General features: G+C 40.4%; 1 protein-coding gene across 3 annotated transcripts in view; it reads left to right on the top strand.

Moving 5' to 3' along the window:
• The window catches only part of cntn4 (contactin 4), a 195,909-nt gene that overhangs the window by 108,601 nt on the left and 61,196 nt on the right, over nt 1-26,112 (top strand). For all 3 annotated transcript variants that reach the window (XM_039612487.1, XM_031748523.2, XM_039612488.1), the window contains 3 exons: nt 2,626-2,728; nt 8,980-9,164; nt 22,947-23,086. In XM_039612487.1, coding sequence (XP_039468421.1) covers nt 2,626-2,728; nt 8,980-9,164; nt 22,947-23,086 — 428 coding nt within the window. The remainder of the gene's footprint in view (nt 1-2,625; nt 2,729-8,979; nt 9,165-22,946; nt 23,087-26,112) is intronic.

Below are 26,112 nucleotides of genomic sequence, written 5' to 3'. Positions count from 1 at the left end.
GTGCCAAAAAGAACCAAAATCAAACTCTTGACACAGAACTTCATGAACAAAAAACAAACCTTTATTCAGGCGCCATATGAAGTCCATGAAATTCCAAAACAAAACCAGACTGCAGAATCAAAGTATCTTAAACAAATGCATATTAGGAATAGCAAACAGAGAAAACAGCACAGGTTTAGTACACAGAGAACTTGACAAACGACAAAGGAAGACAGCAACTATATATATGAATGTGGCAGAGCGGAGACACCTGGGAAACTAATGTTGATAGTCATTTCAGTTTTACTTCCTCATTAATTATTATCTAATTTAAACAGGAAGTAACATGAGACAGAAATGAAGCCTTCACAAAAAATTACAACGAGACATTTGGGAGGCTAGGCTAAACTAATTGAATGATGCAGCTAGTATGAACTCTACACTGGAAAAAAAACAGGATAGAATGTAACAACAATGTAACAAAAACTAAAAACTAAACACTGAATGAGACGATGAACTGGATATAAAATGAAATAATAAATAGAAGCCAAGACAAAGGAAAACGCAAAGCTAAATATGAAACTGACAGTTACAGAAGTAAAGAAAAGCTAGATTATATGAACTCTAAACAGCAAACGCTAGGAAAACATCATCAAACAGAGAATTTAATAATAACCCTGAATTCAAAGTCTAAAGCATAGGGTTCAAAATGACAGGACCATAACTTTTTTATATAACATGAAGTATTTATTGCATTAAGATTTAATATGTTTATAGTAAGTTCACAATGTAGACACAAGGCTTCATGCTGTGCAGACATCCCAGTCTCCAGAAACAGAAACACCAAAGCCTTTCCAAACCGGAACTGACAAGTTCAACCAAACTAACAAAAACTGAAACCAAAGACATACTCGCTTTATTTTTGTTTCATTGAAGAACACTGCATTTCAGTTAGTTTTCATCTATTTTCTTTTAACTAAATTGTTTTTCTCACCTAGTTTGAGTTTTTAAGTTTTTAATTAACTGTTATAACCTTGATGGTTTTAAGTAGACTTTCTATGCCAATAAGTACAGTATATCAATGTATTGAGTTATAAAACATTTAAAGAGATTTTTTTTATATAAACATAATCAAACACAGATAAACCCAAAAGATAAACATTTTGAATGATTTAATAAAGACATTTCCCCAAAGACGCACTTTTTACATTCATAAATATAAAATTACTTTTACCTGCAATTTTGCTATTTTATTCAGTGTTTGTGAGTATACACACTAATTTAATAGAAGTCGCAGATAAACACAAAATGTTTTCTTACATATTATCTTGCTTACAGTCGTCTGTCGGACTAAAAAAGTTGATGAAATTAAATCTAGTATAAAGAAGACAGCTAAGCTAGTTGGTCAGTGGTTAGTCCAGCAGAGATTCCAAAGCACTTTCATTCTCTGCTTCTGCCCTTTTTTCATTACAACATTAGTTCACCACAGCAGCAACACCAACATATCAGGAGTCAGCTCTTCATGGTCATGAAGTGGAGCTCAGGGGTGTAGGTGGGGTGTGGGGGGCGGTGGTTCAGGCTGGCACGTTAAACATGTGTCCCCTACAAAAGGTTATGGTATGAGACAATTACCTGTCCACTTCCCCCTGTCTGCTTTAATATGGGTGATAGTGCTGTGGTTAAATTTCAGTATGTGACAGTTGTGATAAGGATCTGAATTAGCTTTCACAGTCACTCAGGGAGCCATCCTGATAACACATGCCTCACCAAATCAACGAGATGAAATTGGCCTGTTTCCTCCATCTCTAGAGCTATTTGTGCAACACAGCCCTGAATTGCAGCAAAGGGGGGGGAAAACCTGTTGTTACATTGGTGGATGATGGTACCTTAAAACGGCATTTCGTGCACCCGGGCTGAGCGCTGGCAGAGCTGGGAGAAATGACAGCATGCCAAATAGCAAATTCATTGATGTAATTTACCTCAGTGTCGTTTTAAGGGAAACGAATAAAATTCACAGGTGTTTTTTTTTCCTATGGATGTAAGACACTCGAGTCTCAAATACATCTATACCAAAGCTAGAACAGCAGAAAATCCACATTCTGTCTTCTTCTCTGTCTGTCCAGAGATTTTTAGCATGCACAGCAGCAATATTATAATCCACCAGAGCTGCTTCACCAACAGTGAATGGGATGCTTTGTAGACACAGTGGCAGCACCCAGGGGGATTTTATGGGCCCATTTTCTGGTTCATAGCTGTTAGCGCTACAACAAGATGAAACTCATCTGGATGTAAAAGCTCAAACCGTCTATGAATTCTCAGAATGTTTGGGGTTTTTTCTTTTTTAGTTTTTGTCAGTTGAACATCAGTGTGTCGCATGTCCACATGGAGAGATGTGTTTTTTGCTTTTTCTTCTCATTACTTTCAACGGGAGGGCATCCTGTGACAATGCTGGGAGCAGTGCTGGTGTCTGCTGCTCAGCATGGAAGTCAAAAAAAAAAATGCTGCACACAGAAATGTTTTCAGCTGTTGGGTAGCAACAGAAGAAACCACAATGCTGTATTTTTTAACTTCTTTTGCCTGACTTGTTAAACTTGAATTAAAAGAAATCTTTCTTTGCACTAACACTCATTTGCATTTCTCTTTCAGGTGTTATGGGTGAATATGAGCCAAAGATTGAAGTTCAGTTTCCAGAGCTTGTTCATGTTGCCAAAGGATCCACTGTAAAACTAGAATGCTTCGCTCTGGGAAAGTAAGCTCACTTTTAGTACAGGCTCAGCATGCTCACGACCATTTAAAAGAAATATGTTGTGAGAAAATGTTACGTTTTCATGTGCTTTGCCATTTCGCTACAACCCTGGTATGTTTCAAGCCAGGCTGCACATCTGACAAATTAGAGAGTGTTGTGGTGTAAGGATCTTCAGCTAAAATATACAGCTTTGTAACACAGTGTACTGAAGTACACAAAACACACGTCTACAGTAAAAAAGTGCTAAACAGTTACACTAAACTCTGTGGCGCCAGGTTATTTTTGCAGATTCACATCCACAGAGAATGAAATCCCCACATTAAACTTTCATTCAGAATCACCATTAATTGCCATATTTGTTGTTGTTTTTTTGTCTCCAGTTTTGCCTCTTTACACCACCACAGTAGATTTAAGTTCAAGCAGTCAAGATGTTGATTAACTTTTTAACTTTATTTCAAATTATTTGCATTCACTGCTTATGAATTACAGCATTTTTTTATTCACAGTCCCCCACTTTCAGTTCAGTATTTACACAGTTGACTGATAGTGACTGATGTTGAGGGACGCCATTATTAGGCTGAAAAAAATCAAATCAAATCAAATCAACCTATCAGACAGATTTTCAAAATTTTAGAAGTAAACAAATTAACAAAGTAGAGGCAGTGTTATAGTATTAGCATGTATGGCTGCCAGTAGAACTGGGTCACTAGTTTGGATTGGTGTAACAAACAAAGTAGCTGGATGAATTATGAAGTGTACAAGGCTATACTCTGATCCATTTTACAGCATTTGGCTAAAACTAAGCAGACATCACATCAGACATGACAGTGCAAATGGATAAAAGTGATTGGGAATGACAGCAATTTTTCCACAAAGTGGTAGGCCATGTAAAGTCCCATAGTGTGCAGACGATGCCAATTTTCAGCAGTCTGTTGCTACAAACCTCCAAACTTCATGTGGCCTTCAGATTAGCTCAAGAACAGTGCACAGAAGCTCTGCCGTGACAAGCTTCATGGGTTGTCACGGCAGAGTAGGTGCATCCAAGCACATGCACAGTAGTATAAAGCACGCTACCACTGGACTCTAGAGCAGTGGAGACATGTTCTCTCGCCCCTCTGTCTGGCAGTCATGGACTGGTGTTTTCCAGGAGAATGGTACTTGTCTGACTGCACTGTGCCAAATTTAAAGTTTGGTGCAGAGGGGATTATGGTGTGGGGTTGTTTTTCATGAGTTGGGGTCGGCACCTTAGTTCCAGTGAAAGAACTCCAAAAGTTTCATCATACCAAGACATTTTGGGCAATTTCATTCTCCCAACTTAGTGGGCATAGTTTGGGGATGGCCCCCTTCCTGTTCCAACATGACTTTGCACCAGTGCACAAAGCAAGACCCATAAAGACATGGATTAGTGAATTTGGTGTGGAAGATCTTGACTGGCCTGCACAGAGTCCTACCCTCAACCCAATAGAACACCTTTGGCATGTATTAGAGTGGAGACTGCAAGCCAGGCCTGCTTGTCCAACGTTACTGTCCTACCTCACAAATGTGCTTAATGTTCAAATATTCCCATAAACACACTCCTAAACCTCGTAGAAAGCCTTCCCAGAAGGGTTGAATCTGTAATAGCTGCAAAGGGTGGGTTGATATCGTATTAAACCCTATGGATTAAGAATAGGATGTCACCAAGTTCATAAGCATGTGAAGGTAGACGAGCAAATACTTCTGGCAAAATCGTGTCTTTCTGCATGCTAGAAATTTGGGTTTATAGGAGCTCACATTGTATCCTTAGTGAAGATACTTCAGAAAAAAAATGTGAATTCCGGTAGAGACAAATATATTAACACCCTGGCTTTGGGGGTCTTCAATTACCAAATACTGATACCAGTCCCAGACTAATAAGCCGCACTCCTCACTCTGAAGAGACTGAGAATCAGACCTGCCTGAAACATTGCTTTTCTAACTTTGAAGATGTTTCTGCAAGATACAGTAGACTAGAGCAGATGCAGTTTCTAATTTTTTGTACCATAGGATAAAGCAAAGGCATCAAGGTTACATTTTATTTAGTTCATTCACCTAATGCACTTATTTAATCTCAGTGTAAGAGTCTTTGCCGTTTATCATCAGCAACGTTTCCCTGCTCTCGGTTTTATTGTGTGCATCTCCTCACCAGTGTTGGGTAAGTTACTTTAAATTAGTAACTTAGTTACATTACTAGTTACTTCTCTAAAAAAGTAACTCAGTTACTTCAAGTTACTCGTTACTTTCAAAGTAACTAGTTACTAGGGAAAGTAACTTTGGTTTTACTCAGAATTCTCTTGTTAATGTGTTGCTTCCGTAACTGGATACCCAGCAAGATTGTCAGTCTTCTAGCTTGCTTACTTGCCACAAGTGCACTGTGCTACCTACCAATAGAAAGGAAAAAATAATGTGCAGAAATCCCACGCCTGGACCGTCGTTGACCGCCGCCATGATTCTAGCCTGCTTTTTACATCCAACACAAAAACTGCAGTCGTGGTGCTTTTGATTGTACTCAGAACTTGGAAATTCTGCCTTCTGAATAGGAAGATGTAGGTAACACCAGACTACAGATGAGCTGCATACAGAGCTGGACTGGGACAAAAAAATCGTCCCAGGCATTTTGACTAGAGACCGGCCCACCATTATAGGAAAAATCATAAAGCCTTTGAATGAAAATAAACACTGTTGTGACAGTGATGTACACTGTTCTGATGGTATATATGTATCAATCTATCAATTGTTTGTTGTAAGACTCAGATAATTATTTTTTTTTAAAGCGAGACATTTTAAATGAGACTAATAAAGAAAAGTATTTCCTTGTCCCCCCCTTTCCCTGTTAATGCCCTACCTGCCCCCCTGGCAACACTTTGCTAGACCCGCCCCTGCACAGTTACCAGCTGTCAGCTACATAGAAAAGGATCCTGGTGTTATTTGTCTCAGAAACAGTTCATAACTTCCCTTCAACTCATTCATGTCACCTAAAAGGTAAACCTGTTTCTATCACGTGTTCAGCTCTGATGATTCAGTAAGGACATCTCCTGGTTTCATCTGCATGTTTCCCTCTCACCAGATAACCAAACCGATATCATGACCAGCAGCTTTACAGCTGTGGCTCCAACAAACATCAGCTGATACTAGCAATTAATATTAAATAAATTCTAACAACAGCTGATCAAGCTTAAACGTGCTGCTGTTGTTTAACAACATCCGCTGGTTTCCTCTTTCTGGCGCAAAGTGGGCGATAAATAAACAAGAGAGAAAAGCCGATCAGCTGATCAGTTTCATGATTGAAGTAGAAACGGGAGAGGAGAGAATGAGAGAAGAAGAGGCAGCTGTGCAGCTTCAGCTTTGTGTCTTTTTCATTGTAGCTGAAGTCCGGGACAAACTGTGTTCCTTTTCACCTCAGTACGAAACGCGTGATATTTTCTCTGAATACGAGACGATTCTGTTTTTTACGGGACGGTTGGCAACTCTAATAATTAACCGTATGAACAAAATAAAGTTCAACATCAGTAACATAGCACCCACCCAGCTGTATAGAAACTCCGTCATGCTAGCTAGCACGCAGTACGAAAATGTCAGCATACCGAAAATAAACTCCACCTAAACTTGGTTTATATCTGACTCAGATAAACTGCAGGTCATAACTTCTTACCTGAAGTTCAGTTCACCTGACACGCGGACCGGCGGCGCTTGGTCTCTCCTCTTGCCTCCTTTTCCTTCATCCACCTGCTGGCTTCCACCACTTGCTAATGTTATTGAATCTGTGGAAGCTCGCGATATCCACCACACGCAGTAACGAGTAACGAGCCTATCTAAATCCCAGTAACGAGTAACGCGTTCCTGGTTTTGGCATAATAACTAGTTACCGTGCTCGTTACCACAATAATAACGTGGTTACTGTAACGCGTTACTTAATAACGCGTTAGTCCCAACACTGCTCCTCACATACATGGAGTGGACCAGAGGCAGTGTTGCCAACTCCTCAGTAAGGAAAATCGCTATTGGCTGTCCTAAAAGTCGCCAGAAGTCGCTAAATGACATCATCGCCTAATTTGCATAATTGGTCATGCTAATATAATTGTAACCTACGTTGTTGGAGAGAGAAATAACATTGTGGAAGAGACATAAAGTGAGTAAAAAACGTCCTAAATGCATTTAGAATTTATTTAGAACTACAAATTAAATTTATTTTAGCAATTACATCGTGGAAGAGACATAAAGTGAGTAAAAAACATCCTAAATGCATTTAGTTTATTTAGAACTACAAATTAAATTTCTTTTAGCAATTATTGTTTTTTTTAAAGTCAGAATTCCAACCCTGCTCCTTTATCCGGGCTTGGACCGGCAAAAAAGACCCGAAATAGGCACTCTGGTGGAGTTACTTTGTGTGAGTGTGTGTTTATAAGTAGTTTTAAACCTCGTGATCCACAAAACAGCATAACAGTAAAAGAAGAACTGACTGCGTTACAGTCAGTGCGGGAGCAGCGGCTTCGCTCATGCGCGATTCATTTGCAGTTCGGACGCATAGGTGTGAACATAGTCTGCCCTGATAGCAGCTGGGGGAGGACTATCCTCCGCCTGTGAGCGCTTTGGTACGGGCGAGGTGCCCACGGCAGCACCCGCTGCTTGTTGAGAGTAAAAGCGATACCCGCTTTCACGTCAAAAAGTCGTCATAAATAAATCTCCAATAACACCAGAAAAAGTCGCCAGATTTGTCGCTAGTCGCTTTTTAGAAAAAAAGTCGCTAAGGGGGTCTGAAAACTCGCTAAATATAGCGACAAAGTCGCTAAGTTGGCAACACTGACCAGAGGAGCTCGTCTGCAATAAAAGTTTCTCAGCAACTGTTAAATCAAAAAGAGTGAGAGAAAAGGAAAGGGAGAGGACGACGGTGACTCATCATCAAACGTTTTAGTTGTCATCTGTTGCAAACAAACGTAGCTTTGGTGCGACACCTTCAAACAGCGCAATCAGCGCACTACTGCTGATGCCTGGTGTATTCACAGAACAACACACAATTTAAGTGAAAATTTAAGTTTGTCAATATCCAGTATCACATCGATTTACAATCCAAATATCAGATCAGTGCAAACCTAATGCTTCATGAATATAAGATACCTTTTGTTAAGGGTCCAATATTGAGGACGAGAGTAAAACAACGATGGTCCAGAAGAGCTTGGTCAAACAATTGATTTTAATGAATACACGCAGCGTGGGGAGATGTAAACTGCAGAACATCAGCTGTAGATCTCTGCCCAAAATACACTTCAGATTGCTTTTTATAACATCAGGGTATTATAACGCCCCCTCTTGCGTTTACAAGCACATAATTTGCATCTTAAGAACATTATTTGCCTCTTTTACAGACAATGATCAATTTTAAGAGATAAATGCAGACGCAGAAGTTCCCCTTTCTGGCATCCTCTTCCAAATATGGTGATGATCTCAGGCCTTTGAGGTCCCCATGGACTTGTCCTCCTTCTGTCACCTGTTGTCAAGTAAACTCTAGTGCAACATGTTGCTGAATACACTCAGGCCTTTGCTCCGCTACTATTTTTACTGTAACCATATACTCAGCATATAAGCTTTTAAGATTATAGATTTAACTCAACGATTTAAAGTGGTTATAACTGCACCTGTAATAAACATGTTAATATGTGATTATGATAACCCCTGTAATACAAATTATAACATAATGCCAACAGCTTCGATAAATGCTTTGATGAAATGATAATTAATGCAATGATAAAGATGATGGTTATGAACAGTAACCGTAAAATAATTTCTTTAATCCTACACTTTCCACATAAAGGATACTGATATATGCAATCTGCTTAGCTAGATGATTTGAACGCCATCATGTTCTTTATGAATATTATGGTGCAGGATATTTACAGGGTCAGTCATCTGAATTTGATCCATAGTGCGCAGTCTCCTCTTGAAGCTCGGATCTTATAGATTTCAATTCAAGGTTAATTTGAGCACAACATCCACCAGTCTTGAAAATTACTGAAAGAGTGAAGTATGACTCAGTGATAGGTTTTACTAATAAAAAGAATACTTTTTAACATTTTCAAGAGAGCTTTGCTTGCAGATAATTGGTATACACGCTTTCTACATTCTGGCAGCTCATATTCTAATTCTACTTTATCATTTCCAATAAAGGTAAATGTATATAAACATTTTTGTCTCTTATGTCACCCTATCAGCTTCAAAAACACGTTTACCTCTCTTCACAGCCCAGCACCTTCTATAAGCTGGAGGAGAGTCGACAATGTGCCATTCCCTAGGAAAGTGGACATGAGAAAAGCCAGCGGCGTCCTGGAAATCCCATATTTCCAGCAGGAGGATGCCGGCACATACGAGTGTGTGGCTGAAAACTCCAGGGGAATGAACACAGTGAAAGGAAAGCTCTCTTTCTACGGTAGGTGATCCAGTCGTGCATGAATATTTGACCACCGTGCACCACATCTGTCAGACCTGCTCAGACTGAAAGTCAGCAAAAGCAGACACCACTTTTTCTCGCAAAGCCAGCTGCGGCGATCAGCAGAGGCTCAGCGTGGCATGCGCGAGGAAAGAGGTTTGTTTTAACGGCACATCAAAATGATTAAAGGCCATCAGCCATGATGCCTCTAATATTTTGATCCAGATTAAAGGGTGATGTGGATGAGGCTGAGCCCTTGGATACGACCTTGTTGGTGAGCCTCGTATTGGGTTTCCACCAGATGGCATCGTGATTCACGTCCAACTTGAGGGGAGATCAAAGCTGTTAAATGTACTATACATAGACCAGTGGCACATATGTCAGGGCCTTAATCTGCACAGCAGCATCTGGATCAACGGGAAGGGGGTTAGGAGATTTCAGTCATTGTTGCTGACAGTGTCACAGTTGATGCCACACCCACTGAGTTCAGATAGTGGAAGTGGAGATTACCAACGACTATTTAATTCCAAAATTAAACACCCACTGTGAGAAACATTATGTGCAAGTAACACACACATCTCAACATTTTAAAGGGAACGCCTGCTTTTTTTTTTTTTGCAAAATGGTAAATATGGAGATCTTGATTTATTATTTTGGTGCATATTTGTCACTCTTACATGTTTCAGATCACTGAGTAAAAGAGCAGATGAGAAACAAAGTCTGTTGTTTCAGTCTGGAAAGGTTTACACAGCCATTTTAAAGGCTTTTAGAACTTCAGTGAACCACAGTGAGAGCCATTATCCACAAATCGAGAAAACTTTCAACAGGATTGGCCGACCAACCAAAATTACCCCAAGAGCTCATCCAGGAGGTGTCGAGGCAAAACCACCGCTGACCAAAAAGAACACAAAGTCTTGTCTCAGATTCGCCAAAAACATCATGATCCTGGGAGGTTTTTGCAAATTACACCTGGTGTAAAACTACCACAGCGTTTCATAAAAAAAACATCATACCAGAAGTCAAACATGGCGGTGGTGGTGTCACGGGCTGGGGCTGCTTTGCTGCTGCTGTAATTAATGGTACCATGAATTCTGCTCTCTACCAGAGAATCGATTCATTTCCTGAAGCTCAAAAGCACTTGGGTTATTTAGCAGGACAATGACCTGAAATTCAATTCAATTCAATTCAATTTTATTTATAACCTCTGAATCACAACAAAAACAACCTCAAATGCTTTATATTGTACAGTAGATAGCACAATAATAAATACAGAGCCCAACAATCATATGACCCCCTATGAGCAAGCACTTTGGCGACAGTGGGAAGGAAAACTCCCTTTAACAGGAAGAAACCTCCGCTCAGAACCAGGCTCAGGAGGGGCGGCCATCTGCTGCGACAGTTGGGGTGAAAGAAGAAAACAGGATGAAAACATGCTGTGGAAGAGAGACATCATTAATAACAGATATGATTCGATGCAGAGAGGTCTATTAGCACATAGTGAGTGAGAAAGGTGACTGGAAGGAAAAACTCAATGCATCATGGGAATCCCCGGAAGCTCGTCTATTGCAGCATAACTAAGGGAGGATTCAGGGTCACCTGGTCCAGCCCTAACTATATGCTAGCAAAAAGGAAAGTTTTAAGCCTAATCTTGAAAGTAGAGATAGTGTCTGTCTCCCGAATCCAAACTGGAAGTTGGTTCCACAGAAGAGAGGCCTGAAAACTGAAGGCTCTGCCTCCCATTCTACTTTTAAATACTCTAGGAACAACAAGTAGGCCTGCAGTGCAAGAGTGAAGTGCTCTAATAGGGTGATATGGTACTACAAGGTCATTAAGATAAGATGGGGCCTGATTATTTAAGACCTTGTATGTGAGGAGCAGGATTTTGAATTCAATTCTGGATTTAACAGGAAGCCAATGAAGGAAGCTAAAACAGGAGAAATATGCTCTCTTTTCTAGTCCCTGTCAGTACTCTTGCTGCAGCATTTTGGATTAACTGAAGGCTTTTCAGCGAGTTTTAGGACATCCTGATAATAGTGAATTACAGTAGTCCAGCCTGGAAGTAATAAATGCATGAACTAGTTTTTCAGCATCACTCTGAGACAGGATATTTCTAATTTTAGAGATGTTATGCAAATGAAAGAAAGCAGTCTTACATATTTGTTTAATATGTGCGTTGAAGGACATGTCCTGGTCAAAAATGACTCCAAGGTTTCTCAGTGTTACTGGAGGCCAAGGTAATGCCATCCAGAGTAAGAATCTGCTTAGATACCATATTTCTAAGATTTTCAGGGCCGAGTACAATAACCTCAGTTTTATCTGAATTAAGAAGCAGAAAGTTAAATACCATCCAGGTCTTTATGTCTTTAAGACATTCCTGCAGTTTAACTAATTGGTGTGTGTTACCTGGCTTCATGGATAGATAGAGCTGCGTGTCATCTGCATAGCAGTGAAAATTTATGCTATGTCTTCTAATGATGTTGCCTAGGGAAGCATGTATAATGTAAATAGAATTGGTCCTAGCACTGAACCCTGTGGAACACCATAATTGACCTTAGTGTCTGAAGAGGACTCTCCATTTACATGTACAAATTGGAGTCTATTAGATAGATATGATACAAACCACTGCAGTGCAGTACCTGTAATACCTACAGCATGTTCTAATCGCTCTAATAGGATATTATGGTCAACAGTATCAAACGCAGCACTGAGGTCGAGCAGGACAAGCACAGAGATGAGTCCACTGTCAGAGGCCATAAGAAGATCATTTGTAACCTTCACTAAAGCTGTTTCTGTGCTGTGCTGAGCTCTGAAACCTGACTGAAACGCTTCAAATAAGCCATTCCTCTGCAGATGATCTGTTAGCTGTTTGACAACTACTCTTTCAAGGATTTTTGATATGAAAGGAAGGTTGGAGATTGGCCTATAATTAGCTAAGACAGCTGGGTCTAGAGATGGCTTTTTAAATAAAGGTTTAACCCAGCCACCTTGAAGGCCTGTGGTACATAGCCGATTATTAGAGATAGGTTGATCATATTTAAGATTGAAGCATTAATTAATGGCAGGACTTCTTTGAGCAGTTTTGTAGGAATGGGGTCTAAAAGACACGTTGATGGTTTGGAGGAATTAATTATTGAAGTTAACTCAGAAAGATCAATTGGAGAAAGAGTCTAACTTAACATTGATGGTACTAAGAGTAGCTGTAGACGATATTACATCTGTGGGATGATTATTGGTAATTTTTCTCTAATGATAAAATTTTATTTGTGAAGAGTTCATGAAGTCATTACTAGTTAACGTTAAAGGGATGGTTGGCTCAGTAGAGCTCTGACTTTTTGTCAGCCTGGCTACAGTGCCAGGCTGACAAACACACCAGCAAGTTGAATGCAAGTTGAACCTCTGAATGCCTTTTAAAAAAACAACCTAAATGAAGACTTTAGAGTGGCATAGTCAAAGTCCAGGCTTAAATCTGATTGAGATCTTTTGGGATTAACTTAAACAGTCAATTTCTGCTCAAAAACCTTCCACAGTGGCTGAATTAAAGCAGTTCTACAAGAAGACGGGGCCAAAAAACTTATTGTGAGTCATCACAAAAACCAAGAGTTGCACAATCAGTTATTGGATTTAGAGGGTAATTAATGATTCACACAGGACCAGGTAGGAAGGTGGGAAGCTTTTTTCCCATAATGAATGAAAACATCATTTAAAAACTTTTATATTTACTCTGGTTATTTTTGACTGAAATTAAAGTTTGTTTGCTGATCTGAAACATGTAAGTGTGACAAATATCCCCCAAAAAAGAAAAGAAAAAAAATACGGAAAGGGGAAAACTTTTACAGCACATAACCCCAAAGGATTTATATATTTGCAAAGAATATATATCCGTCTTTCTGTATGCTTAATCATGCTTGTGTCCTTTTTTCCCCTCAAACTTCTCTGAAGTTATCAAAGCCAGACTGAAACTTTGGGAGAGAAGAGAGAGAGAGAGAGAGAGAGAGAGAGAGAGAGAGAGAAAGAAAGAAAGAAAGAAAGAAAGAAAGAAAGAAAGAAAGAAATTATTTAGAGCATTATTTGTCTAGCCACGCTGTCAGATAAAAGAAAATTTTAGTAAAAGTCAATTTATGTTCCTACAGGAAGAATCTGTGTCCAGGTGCCTATGTGCACCTTTTGAGAGGTCAAAAAGGTAAATACATTTTCTGAAAGAGTAAAGGGTACATATTTGCACTGTTTCTCTGAGATTTTATGGTGCAGTATCTGAAGACAGTCTGTGTTCTGCCAAATAGAAAAAGAAATAAGGTTAAAAATAATTTTACTCTTAGGTTTTAAGGCTATACTGAATATTTAAGTCAGATGAAAAGCATGTAATCCATTCTGACAAGTTTCATTCTGTATCCATCTTGTGTATCAGCTGCACGGTGGTTTTTCTCCTCGTGCGCCGCATTATTCCTGCAGTCTGAAGACGCGTGTTAGAAGTGCATGAATAAATAAATATAAAAGATCTAAATTTTAAATGAAGGGGAACCCTGTACCCAATTTCGGACTTTTTTTTTAAAGTTGTGGTTTTATACTGTTACATAAATTGTTACCAGAGGTTAAACATTGGTCTCTGTAAGTCTCTGCAATTCCATGAAAAATAAGTATCCCAGTGCTCCAATAGTTTGCAGCAGCATGACTTTATCAGTCTGTCACATCGTTGTAGAGGAATTTTGGCCCACTCTTCTTTACAAAATCGCATCAGTTCATTGACCTTTGCGGGTATTTGTTTAAGCATAGCTCTCTGAGAGCATTTTCACACCTTTTGTTGGTCTACTTTTCACACAGCTGAAAATCCAAATGAGCAAAAATGCATCACTCACCACGTGAGAATGTTCAGTCCGCTTACTGGGTAGATGTGTCCTGGGCCTGAGCAACAAAAGCAATTAGGAGAACATGGAGAATTTACATTCATTTCATGGCTAGTTTCTGGCCAAGAGAGACCTCTGGACAGCTACAGTAATTCAATTCAATTCGATTCAGCTTTATTTATACAGCACCAAATCACAACAACAGTCGCCTCAAGGCGCTTTATATTGTAAGGTAGACCCTACAATAATACATACAGAGAAAAACCCAACAATCACATGCCCCTTATGAACAAGCACTTTGGCGACAGGGGGAAGGAAAAACTCCCTTCTAACAGGAAGAACCCTCCGGCAGAACCAGGCTCAGGGAGGGGCGGGGCCATCTGCTGCGACCAATTGGTGTGAGATATAGTACATTGCCACAACCTAGCAGACAAAGCATACGTGGCTATGGGAAGTTTTTTAGCTCAAACTTGCAATGCACATCTGGTAGTTGGTTCAGATCGAGGTCGGATTACACATTTACACCATAAAAAAAACACTCTGGAGTTGATTTAGAACCACGCCAAGACTTCCTCCTTCAAAGAGTCTTTGACTGGATCATTCCAACACCTTGCTTTTCTTTTTCATTCATTCTGCTGTTTGCTTCTGTCCTTGGGGCCATTGCCCTGTTGCATGACCCAGTTTTAACCACACTTGTGTTGAACAGATAGTCTCACATTTGACTATAGAATACTTTGGTAAATTGATATGTAGTATATCAAGTTTATGGTCAACTCCAAGACTGTAAGATGCCTGGGTGCTGCAGCTGCAAAACAAGCCCATCATCACCCCTCCACCACCATCCCTGCCAGTTTACAGGAGCTGTTTTTGTTGCTATGCTCTCTTTAGTAGCATTGGCCAAGAAAAAAAGATTTTCTCCTGGCAACATTTCCAAACAAGCCATACATTTTCTAATTGTACTGTGATGAACTTTAACATGCTAACTGAGGCCTGTAGCTCGAAAACACTCGAGCGTTTTTTCCTGTTTCTCTAAACGTTGCTTCTCTACTCTGACTTTGTGGTGAATTTGCTGGGATGTCCGCTGCTGGGAAGATTGTGACATTATGTTAACACACTGTTGAATGCTCCAGACCAGAAAGCTATTAAAACCTCTCCTTTGATTGAGGTGCTCACACTTGCTGATGATTAGTAAGTGCATTTGATTAGCGGGACCTAGCTGCTATTGACCCTCTTAATTCCTATGAAAGCATTAGGGGTGTACTTAGTTTTTGAATGACTTTATCTTCAAATTATCTTGGTAACTGTTCGAAACAGCTGCTAATACAGTTTTGAATAACCAGATCAAACTTTTACATTCATGTTTGCAGTAACATTTGAACCAGGATATTTCATTTCCACCAAGGTCTTTGAGACTCTTTACTTGTGCTTTCACATTCTGTGGCGTTTCCTCCCACCTTGACATCTCTCTGTTTTCTTCCTTCTTATTTTCTCCCCTTCCAGTCCTGCTGTGTCAGCCGTCACAAATAACTCATTTGAGGCATTAAACAATTTGCCGTTATTTATAACAGCCCTGGAAGCACTTAGCCTCGCTCACTCTAACGGCCCAGGAGCACGCTGTGATCCGCCAATGCTTGATTCGTCCCTCTGAGCCACCTCTCCTCTCTCAGTTTTGATGGCTTTTGTCAGTCTCTCCCTCTCTCTCACCCCTGCTGTCTGCAGCCAGGTGATAAAAATCAGTAATCTTATTTTGAACTCCCTTTGAATTAAGCCTTTGAGACATTCGTCAGCAGTGTAAGCCAATGGGGGGGATCGATAAGGGTATCTCTTGTACATCTAAGCAAGCTACAGTGAAAGGCGAGCATGGCTTTGTGTTAGACAGGAAGGAATGAAGGTGTTACTTTATGGAGGCACATCGGTCACACTTCTAATACCACTCTTGATGTACTAAGAGACAGAAGCACTGCTTTGTCTCTCTAATACACAGAAAACGTGAAGGAGCTATGCTTTTATTACAACAGCATTTTTACAGGTTTCCATCTCTTCTTTCCTGTCTTGATGTATTTTAATAAATAAACGATTTAGCTTGAAGCCAAACTAGATTTGCAAAAGCAGCTGCACCTTGTGATCATATTGTTTTTCTCCTTATTAGTCATAATTCTGTACTGGATGAAGTTCCTAACAGCAAATCCAAGCCATAGACAAAAGGTTTGTTAAATTTCCCCTGTGAAGAAAACGCTTTGAAAAGAAATGGGCTTTTGCTCACTTGCTGATGTCGATATTACTCAGAGGGGAAGTAAATGCAGAACTGTGACAGGTTAGTTTCCCTGTTGTGTTCTCATTTGTGTTTTTGCTGGCTTACCGCTGCATTATCTCGTAGTGATTCCACCGATAAGGCAAATTCCCATCTTTCCTCTGCTTTAGCCTCTTGACGTCGCACCTGATTGTATGTGTGCTTAGCCCCGGCGCAGGCTGGGACGGGCTGCCGGCTTTCATTTGGCAAGCGTTTTCTGAGGGTCGATGTGTGCGCAGCAGGTGAGGGATAGAGCGAAGGATCCTGACAGCGAGGGGGGGGAGAACAACGATGACAATGCGGCTCCGAAAAATGCGGCGGGTGGGGGCAGCCCAGTTGGACTCTGATGGAGAGCTGGTGTAGCATGAATGGATGTTAGGCTAAATAAGTGGTGGTGGTAACGTTTATAGAAAGTCTAGTTTCCCATCTTTCCCATTTGTTGCAGCAAATGTATATAGGCACATATGGTGCAGCTGACTGAATGCCTGCAAAGCTTGCACTCATGTACAGCATCAATATGAATTTAGTGATTTTGTGTTTACTTCATATAGAAAACACCTCAAGCAAATATATATATATTTTTTAAATGGTCAGTTTTATTTTTATATAGTGATAACACTGAGAAAAAACCAGGGGCGAATGGGTTTAATCTCCAGGCCCTGAAAATCAGGCACAATTCTGTAGTGGAAATCACTCCATGGACTCAGGAACAACTCTTTGTTGGCTCACAAGTTTTCACGTCCCCCCTGTGTGAGTGGGTTTGATTCCACTGTCCAGAGACAGGCTTGTTAAGTAAACTGGTGATTCTAGATTGGCTGTAGGTGCACATGAGCATGAATTATTGTCTGTGTGTCTGTGTGTGTTAGCTCTGCAGCACACCGGTGACCTGTGCGGGGTGTAGCTCACCTCTCACCCAATCTCAGCTGGAACAGGTTGTAATACATGCAGGAACAACATAATGTAGCCGATGTCTTTTTCCAGGTCTCTGTCATTTCAGCAACAATTCCAAACTATGTTCTGCACACATTCCAGCAGCAGGAGCTAAACTGGCATACCTTGAGTTCAAACCTGTCACCCACTGAAAACGTTTGGAGCATTATGAAGTGATGAAGATATCCGCCGAGGCCCAAACTGTTGAGCAGAAACATTCTTATTTAGCAAGAATATGAAAACATTTCACTTTCAAAATTAAATCACTACGTATCCTCTTTTCCCAAATGCTTACAGAGGCTGGTTGAAAGCATTTGGTGTCACAGCAGTGGGCGTGTAAATGCAACATTAAAATGAAACAAAACAGGAAAAAACAGTTATATCCATCCATCCATCTTCTGTGAGTTGAGTCTTACGGGCTGGAGCCTATCCTAGCTTTAATATGAAGAGAGGCAGGAAGAATCTGGAGTACCTCGATGGAACATGCAAGCTCATACATACATCTGACACGAGCCCAGGACCTTTTTGCTGTGAGGTGACAGTGCAAACCACTGCACCACCGTGCTGCTGTTGAAAATAATATTCCAGTATACATGCTCATACTGCATGAATGCATACAACCCAATGGGGTAATATTTTATACAAGGAAAGCCCGTTCCATTTAAGCTTTCAGAGTTTAGAAGGTAGATGATACAGTGCACGTCTGTGAAGGTTCTCAGTCATCCACGTCATTGTAGTCTAAGGAGCTTGGAAGGAAAACCGTCTGGACTTCTTTAAGTTGCTTGAAGACGTTCTCTCATCCGAGAAGATTCTTCAGTTCTAGGGTCAAATGGTGGAGAGATCCCTTCCCAGACGCCTTAACGCCCACACACACCCTGGGCCTTCTGACCTCAGGAAATCACATGATAGGGTGGGGCTTGGTTTCACAGCGGGTTCACCTTGGCTGAGGCTACGTCTACACTAATCCGGATAAATCCGTTTTCGGCTACAAACTCTCCGCGTCCACACTATTGTTTTCAGTTGTTTTCAAAAAGAAACGACTGAAAACTCTTATGTTCTGTACAGCGAATGCGTGAAACACGCATTCGCTGTAAGACGATTTGACCTACGTCATTTCCGTCTTCTGTTTATTTACCTTGCGGCTCTTTGAAATGTCGCAGCAAAATGGCGAGGAAAAGCACCAAGTTTTTTTAAATGGACTGACAATGAGATGGAGTTGTTGCAAATGTTGCAAATGCGAGCAAGAATATAGACTACAATGCCATCCGCCATCTTAGTTGAATTGGTCACATGACTTCATCATGTGAGTATAATGCGTCATCGTTTTCGAAAGGCGTTTTACATCCCCTTTGGAGAGCATTTTCAAAAAACTCAGTTTTCTTTGACCAAAAACACTGTCTCTGTGTGGACAGAAGGCCAAAACGGAGAGAAATAGATGCGTTTTCAAACGAAAACGTATTAGTGTGGACATGGCCTGATTGTGACTTACACCCATTTTCATACCCTGGCTCGTGTGATTAGGTAGAGGATCAACAGGGGGTCCATGTCCTTCTTGGGGGACACTCCCATAGGGCTTAAATCTGGGACTCTCCACCATTTGACATTAAACCTGAAGAAGCTTCTCGGATGAGAGGTGGAACATCTTCAAGTAACTTACAGAAGTCCAGACGCTTTTCTTTCCAAGCTCCTTAGACTATGATACAGTGCACAAAGGAACGTTGGAATCTGTTAAGTTAGCAGAGCTCAGCGGTAAATGTGCCCAGTTTCTTTGAAATGTGTTAATGGCTTCAAAATAAGAGTGAACATGTAAATTCAGAAAACAGTGGTTTTTTTGTCAATGTAATATTTGAATTGTTTTACTGCTTTACAACTAAATATAGAGTTTGAACAACGGACAACACAGAGTGTGTATGTTTGTGTGTTCCTTCACATAATTCGCCCTTTTGTCCAAGCTTAAATTTAAAGCAACTACACATTTTTTTTTAAATCACTGATATTTGGCCTCACTGTTGTGATAATGTATCGCAAGACGAATCAAAATGTTAGCGAATCGATATTTTGCCCCGGACCTATTTGAGAATAACGTGTTGTCTCTGTGGCAGGATAAATAACTGAAGATTCATCTTCCAGCGGCTTTTAGTTTAAAAGAAATTCATCACTTTTTCCCCTCAGCTGCACTGACAGCAACAACACTGGCTCCATACGAGTCAGATGTTAATGATCTCAGCCAACCTCGTGCATGATTTTAGCGGCACATGATCCACAAACACAAATCGCTCTTTCATACTGGCCGGATTTTGATGTTGTATCAGTGCAAGACTCCAACATAGCTAAACAAGACTACACAAATACCCCCCTCTGGTTGCCTCATCTACCTCTTTTTATCAGCCTTTTTTGGCTCTCTCTTTCCAAACACACACACGGGCCCACGCGCACACACTTTGACTACATGCTGAATGTGTAAAGCACAGAAATAGTGGGATTTGCAGCCACTGAATTTCTCCGTGTTCTCCTGTGTATCACGCTTTACTTGAAGGCAAAATACTGTATAGCGAAGCCAATTAGAGCAGGATTTGTACTGTAAGTGAAAAGGTCAGTCCTTGACGGTGACATTAGGTGAGATCTGTGGAATGGAAAAGTGTGGTCAGCTATTCCTCTTGTCCTGCTACTGGCCTTGTGTGATATAGGATGATAGTGGCTGGACCTACACATCAAGAGGAACGTACAGAACATTACACACAGAGAGAGCTTTAAAGATCTAGTTTTATGTACCTCTTTTCCAGCTTAGTCATTAACCAGCCCTGAGTTACTTGCATGACACAGCAAGAATCAATTCTCCCTCCGTATAATTATACCATTATTTACCGAGACTGTATTGAATGGAGCGTTTTTATGGTGCTGGTGCCCACCCTAATGAATATGGATCTGGTTTTCATCCTTTTTGTTCAGGTATAAGAACACTTGGAAAGTAAAAGAAAGCATAAAAGGAGTTCAGTAATCTTTTTACAGGCAGTAGATGTGTAATTCAGGGTTTGTTACTGCACTTCAATAAAGACAGATGTTATCATTCATTAGCTGACTTGTTGGTTAATTAATGCAGACGTGTGGAGAGAGAGCGTGGACCCAAGTGCAGACACAGACGGTGAGAGACTTAAACTGAAAGTGAGCCTTTATTACGGTGAAGCAAAGGAGAGAATGACTAAACTGGGAAAAACCTAAAAACAAATATAAGGAAATTAAAGGCCGAATACGAAAACCTGAGACAAGGAACAATGAACCTGGAACATGGAGAAATGCAGCAGCTGATACACAGTTGATCCGGCAACAAACAGAGGAAGACAAAAGGCTTAAATACACAGAGGGATAACGAGGGAATGAGACACAGGAGGAGACACACACAGCTGGGAGAAATCACACGCAGAGAGACCGGAAGAAGCAAAACTAGAAAAGCCTAACATAGCGCAGGAGACTGTCAAAGTAAAACAGGAAACATGAGACAGTGAAAAGCACAGACATGAAACCATAACTTGACTAGATGTGACACAAGGAACAAAGGAGAAGTACAGACACAGAGATCAAGAGACTAGAAACTAAATAACAACGAAATGAAAGACTATTAATAACTCAAAAACACAAAACGCCGACTCACAGACCCAGGCCCATGACAATTAATCCACAGACTCACGTCACTACACCTCAAATATATGCACATATACAATTCTCTGTGTGTGTATATACATATATATGTATATGTGTGTGTAAAAAAAAAAAAAAAATGCACATGCTCACTGGCCACTTCATTAGGTACAACTGTTCAACTACTCATTGATGAGTCAGTCACATGGCAGCAGCTCACTGCATTATGGCTTGTAGAGATGGAAGAAAGGAGATTTTTTGAGTGAACATGGTGTGCTTGTTGGTACCAGTCAGGTTGGTCTGACTATATCTGGTGATCTACTGGACAGAAAGTTTTCATAAGACCCTGTGCAGTTCTGTGAAAATCTCAGCCTGATTGAAACTTTGCAGTTGGACCTTAAGAGAGCCGTGCATATGTGATTGCCCACAAACCTCGATGAGCTGAACCAACTTTGTAAATACGAGCCAAAAGTGCAAATATGTGAGAGACTGATAAAGTAAATGATTACTTCATGTTAGTGCTGATAAATGTGCTTCTGCACGCTGCCGAATGATGGGGATGTTAGTTTTTCTTTCTTCTTCACAGGATCGTGTGAAATTCAAAATACAAGTGTTGCTACAAGTGGGAAGAAAATTTGTAACTAGAATTGAATAAAAGCATACAACAACCACACTACTAAACCACTCGTTTTACTGGATTTAACAGCTTATTAACAACCTTTGGTTTCTGACATAAATGCATGTTCTATTTGTTTTTATAATAAATGACTGAACTGATTCATTATTCAGTTTTAAAATGATGAGCACTGTCGTTCACTGCACTTTGTGATTGATGTTCTGCAGTCTATTACACAGTTCCAGTATAAATAATGCAAATAACAACTGGGTTAAAGGGTCTGCAGTCTTCCTCGAAAGCTGCATTATGCCCCCAAAACCTCCAGCAGAGAGAGAGTGCAACCTTTTCTTGCCTCCATATATTACAGTTCAATTTTCAGTCGTTAGAATGTGACATCCTTCAAGAGTTTACTTCTGCACATTAGAAAGATCATTTCTCATTCTTTCGTAGCATTTACAAATGTGTTAGAAAATTAGAGCAAATGACAAAGTGCGGCTGTCTGCACTTTGGACAAAGATTGGTTGTATGTGTCTGTGTGATCAAAACAGATAAACTGAAAGAGTTCTGCTCATTATGCTCGCATTATTTCATTGTGTAAATCAATGCACTCGTAATAGTGCTTCTAATTGTGAAAATCCCCCATGGCCTTATGTGTGGGTCATGGATATAGAAGAGGAGTAGAGGAGTAAAGAGGATGGATGGTATGATGGTTGTCTACTGTAGTTCTTCCCCTGTTGCATTGGAAGAAAGGGCGTTATGTGTGAGGCTGATGAGTGTGTTTGACTGAATGGAGCAACAGGAGAGAAAAAAAACTGCTTCCCTTTTGTTGCCGTGGTGGCGTGGTTATGGCAGTTGGTAGAGCTGGTTGTCTGCTAATCAGAAGGTTGGTGGTTCAATCCCTGTCTTCTCGAGTCTGTATGCCAAAGCATCCTTGGGCAAGATACTGGACGCTGAGTTGCCCTGATAAGTTCTTTGGAGCATGAATGTGTGAATGTAAGGTACAATAGCATGCACGTAGATGCAAAAAAATAGGTACTTGTGTGAATGAGACATGTTGTGTACAGTGCTTTGAGTACTTGAGTAGAAAAGTCCTATAGAAGACCAGTCCAGTGAAAGTGTAGTACTACACATGCATGTTTAGTTCAGGTACTGTGTAAATGTCCTCATCAGCAGGCATTCACTGTCAATGAAAGCATGTAGGGCAAGATTTTTAGGAAATGACAAGATAAGTGTAACACTTCAGGAATCCACAAAACATCCAAACATGTTGATGGCTTTGGATCACGCAGTCTGAAAGAAAGGTTTTATTTCATTAGCACCAACTTAAGCACTGATATGACATCTTTTGTGCATGGTACTTTTGTGGGTTAACCATAGTGTTTTGCTGCATGTATGAGGTGTTTTGAGAACATCAGATTTGTGAACAGATTGTGTTCACTCTAATTGCCTCGTATTTCCGCTCTTTCCAGCTCCTCCTCATCTCATCGAGACGCCCCAAGATGTCCAGAAGCTCATCGACGACTCGCTGGCGTGGGAGTGCAAAGCCACTGGGAAGCCCAAGCCTTCATACAGGTGGATGAAGAACGGGGAAAACCTGGAGTCTACCGAGGTGAGAGCTCCCAGGGACCCGCGTGTTTTTAGAACTGAAGAAAAGGGCTAGACCTTCTTCGGCAGCTTCGCGACAGATGTTTCTCACACACTCCGTGCTGCCGAATGAAGGATTGGAGCAGCCATGTACTGTACTTTCAGAGCTTTATTGCGCTGCTTGTTCAAGCTTTACTGACTAATTACCTTGCATTATATTCTTCTTCATTACAACACAGTGCCTCCTGTTCAGTTTATGTTACTCACTTCTGCAAAACAGCATTTATTTCAAAGGAATTAAACTGTGTCTGCTGTGCTGAGAGACGAAACTGTAAGCAGGCCAAGTATTTCACGGTAGCCGGGAAGTACAGTGATGTAAGAGCCAGCCTAATCTTCTGCTAAATCTCTCCACGCCGAGCGCGGTTATTAATCCTGTGCCACCAAAGAAGAAAAAAACAAGATTCTCTATACAAACATTGTATATCCTACTTTCATTTTAGCTCTCCGCCCCCCTCCGAGGCCCCATTATGAGTCCGGTGATGAGAGATGAGTCTATTAGGACCAGCCTACTTCCACACCTAACTTTAACTGAACTCTGCTGTTGGCAAAAATATGATCCCCTGTATTTATTATTTATGTTGGATATATCAGATCATTTAGTCAGGTTGTTTGGAAAATAACGATTGGACATTCAGGCACAGCGTGCACCTGATAAATAAACAGGCATTATGTTAATTTGCTTCATTATGCAAGAAAGGCGACAAACACACCAGAGGATATCGATCAGTACTTGAATGTTATACATGTGGTTGAAATGAACTCAGTGTGTTGTTATTACCGGAGGCAGTACTCCACACAGCACAGCCTTTTTCATATAAAAAAACTGATTTGGCTTACCATCAGGGGAGAGTAATCAACAATCTGTTTAGCCAATGGCAAACGCTTTTATCAGCACCTGTTATGAGGTGAGGCTCTTCGTTTTCGGTGTGTGAGAGTAATCATATTATTGTTTTTCTTTATTTTCTTAAAAATAGTAAACAACAAAGCATTTGATTGATCCCGTTTTACTCCCTGTGACCTTACTGCTTCTTTCTCTGTTCATTGGAGGTGCATTGACAATTCCAACAAATGTAAATAAACCCATATTTTGTTCACAATGAGAAACTAAGGGTTGATAATATTATTGGGCATAGAAAGAGTTTTTTGCTCAAGTAAAGATGAGCAGAGGTTCAGCAATCTGCAAAATTGTAAAACTGTGAAGAGTTTGAATATCTTATTATTTACAGTACATAAAATCATCAAAAGATTGTGAGAGTCTGGAGAAAGCAGAAACTCAATATTCAAGGCCCATAATCTTCTCACGTGGCGTTGCATCAAAAACAGGCACGATCCTGGCATGGAAATCACCGCACAGACTCCAAAACACTTCCAGAAATCACTGTCTGTGACCACAGTTTACAGTGCCGTCCTCGAATGCAGGTTAATCTGCTCTATCAAGCAAAGAAAAGGCTATAAAATCAGGAATGTTGCAGTCTTCTCTTTATCTAAACTTACTGAATCCAGGAATGAAGCTAGGAAACACGGTTTGAACACAAGAAAGGTAGAAAAACTGTTCTGTGGTCAGACAAATCAAAAAGAACATTTCTGGAAAAGTGGACGCCACATCTTTGGACTAAAGAAGAGAGGGACCGTCTGGTTTGTTGTCAGTGCTCAGTTCAAAAGCATCTCTGATGGTATGGGGTGCATCGGTGTTTTTGGAATTGGCAACTTGCACAACTGAAAAGGCAACATATGCTCAAATCCACATGATGTGTTTTTCAGCAGAAGCCTTGCATATTTTAGCAAGACGATGCTAAACTACATACTGCATCTATTCAGAAAACAAAGTAGAAGAGTCTGTGTGCTGAAGTTGCCTGCCGTCCAGACCTTTCACCAACTGAAAACATGAAAAAACCAAAGAAACAAAGAAGACACGAGGCTGCCGAGCAGCTAGACTCCTATAAAAGACAAGTACAGGAAAACATTTCTGTCTCAAAAGTCCAGCAGCTGGTCTCCTCAGTTGTTAGATGTGTGCGAACTGTTGCTACAGGAAGAGGGAAAGCTACACAGGGGTAAACACAATCCTGTCTAATATGACCTTATTTTTTTTATTAAAATGCTAAACATTTGATTTATTTTTTATATTCTACTGTCAATAAAACAGATTCGTGAGATTTGCACATTTTGCACAGTGTGTCTACTTTTTAAGAATTTAGGTTATAGACTAAATTTCAAAAGATCGCTTCAAAAACAGAGAAAAACTACATGCACAGTACATCACCCTCTGGATACGGGGCCGTAAGTGCATGATTAAAGGTTAGAGTGATGGCACTGATGTTTGTGCTGCACAATTCTTCTGAACATACACATAATTAATGGATACATTCCAAATGCATGGATGAATGGATTAATCAGCGAAGGTGTTACATTGTTTGAAATGCCACCATTAACCGCAGTGGCTTAATGAGTGGAAGAGGGAAAGGTCAGTGATGTAAGAAGCGGTGGGGAGAGGATCCGCCGTTTGTTGTTATTTATTAACGATGAATCAATTGAGGCTCTTCTGACTGAGCAGTTCACTGAAAGTAACTTCTGATGAACTTTGAGCATAAAAAAGAGCAACGTAAAAGTCATTTTTTGACTATGTCGGTTCCTGGAGGGTCAAACAGTCAATTATACGTGCGCTACATTTACTTGTTAAATGATGACATATGGACCCTCCACTAAGCTCACATGCTTTTAGTGTACTGCAGTGCTGTGCCCCTGTTTTTAATACACATGAACAATCATTCAGCTGCCATTCTAGCCCTCTCCAGCTTTAGCATTAGCGCGTTCTTGGATGAAGTAGGAACAGTTTCTTGAGTCTTCCTCATACCTTAGGATGGTCCTTTTCTCAACTCAGCACTTGACTTTTACTTTAAAAAGCAAACTAACCCTCTCCTAAAAACTAAAGACTAGCATAAATATATTTGAGGGCAGCCGTGGAGTGGCAGATAATGATGTCATTAACCTTCC

Source organism: Oreochromis aureus, linkage group 5 (genome assembly GCF_013358895.1).
Source record: "Oreochromis aureus strain Israel breed Guangdong linkage group 5, ZZ_aureus, whole genome shotgun sequence".
NCBI classification, from domain to species: Eukaryota; Metazoa; Chordata; class Actinopteri; order Cichliformes; family Cichlidae; genus Oreochromis; species Oreochromis aureus.
Note: the sequence above shows the minus strand (reverse complement) of the source record. Positions and strands in the feature narration are given on the sequence as shown.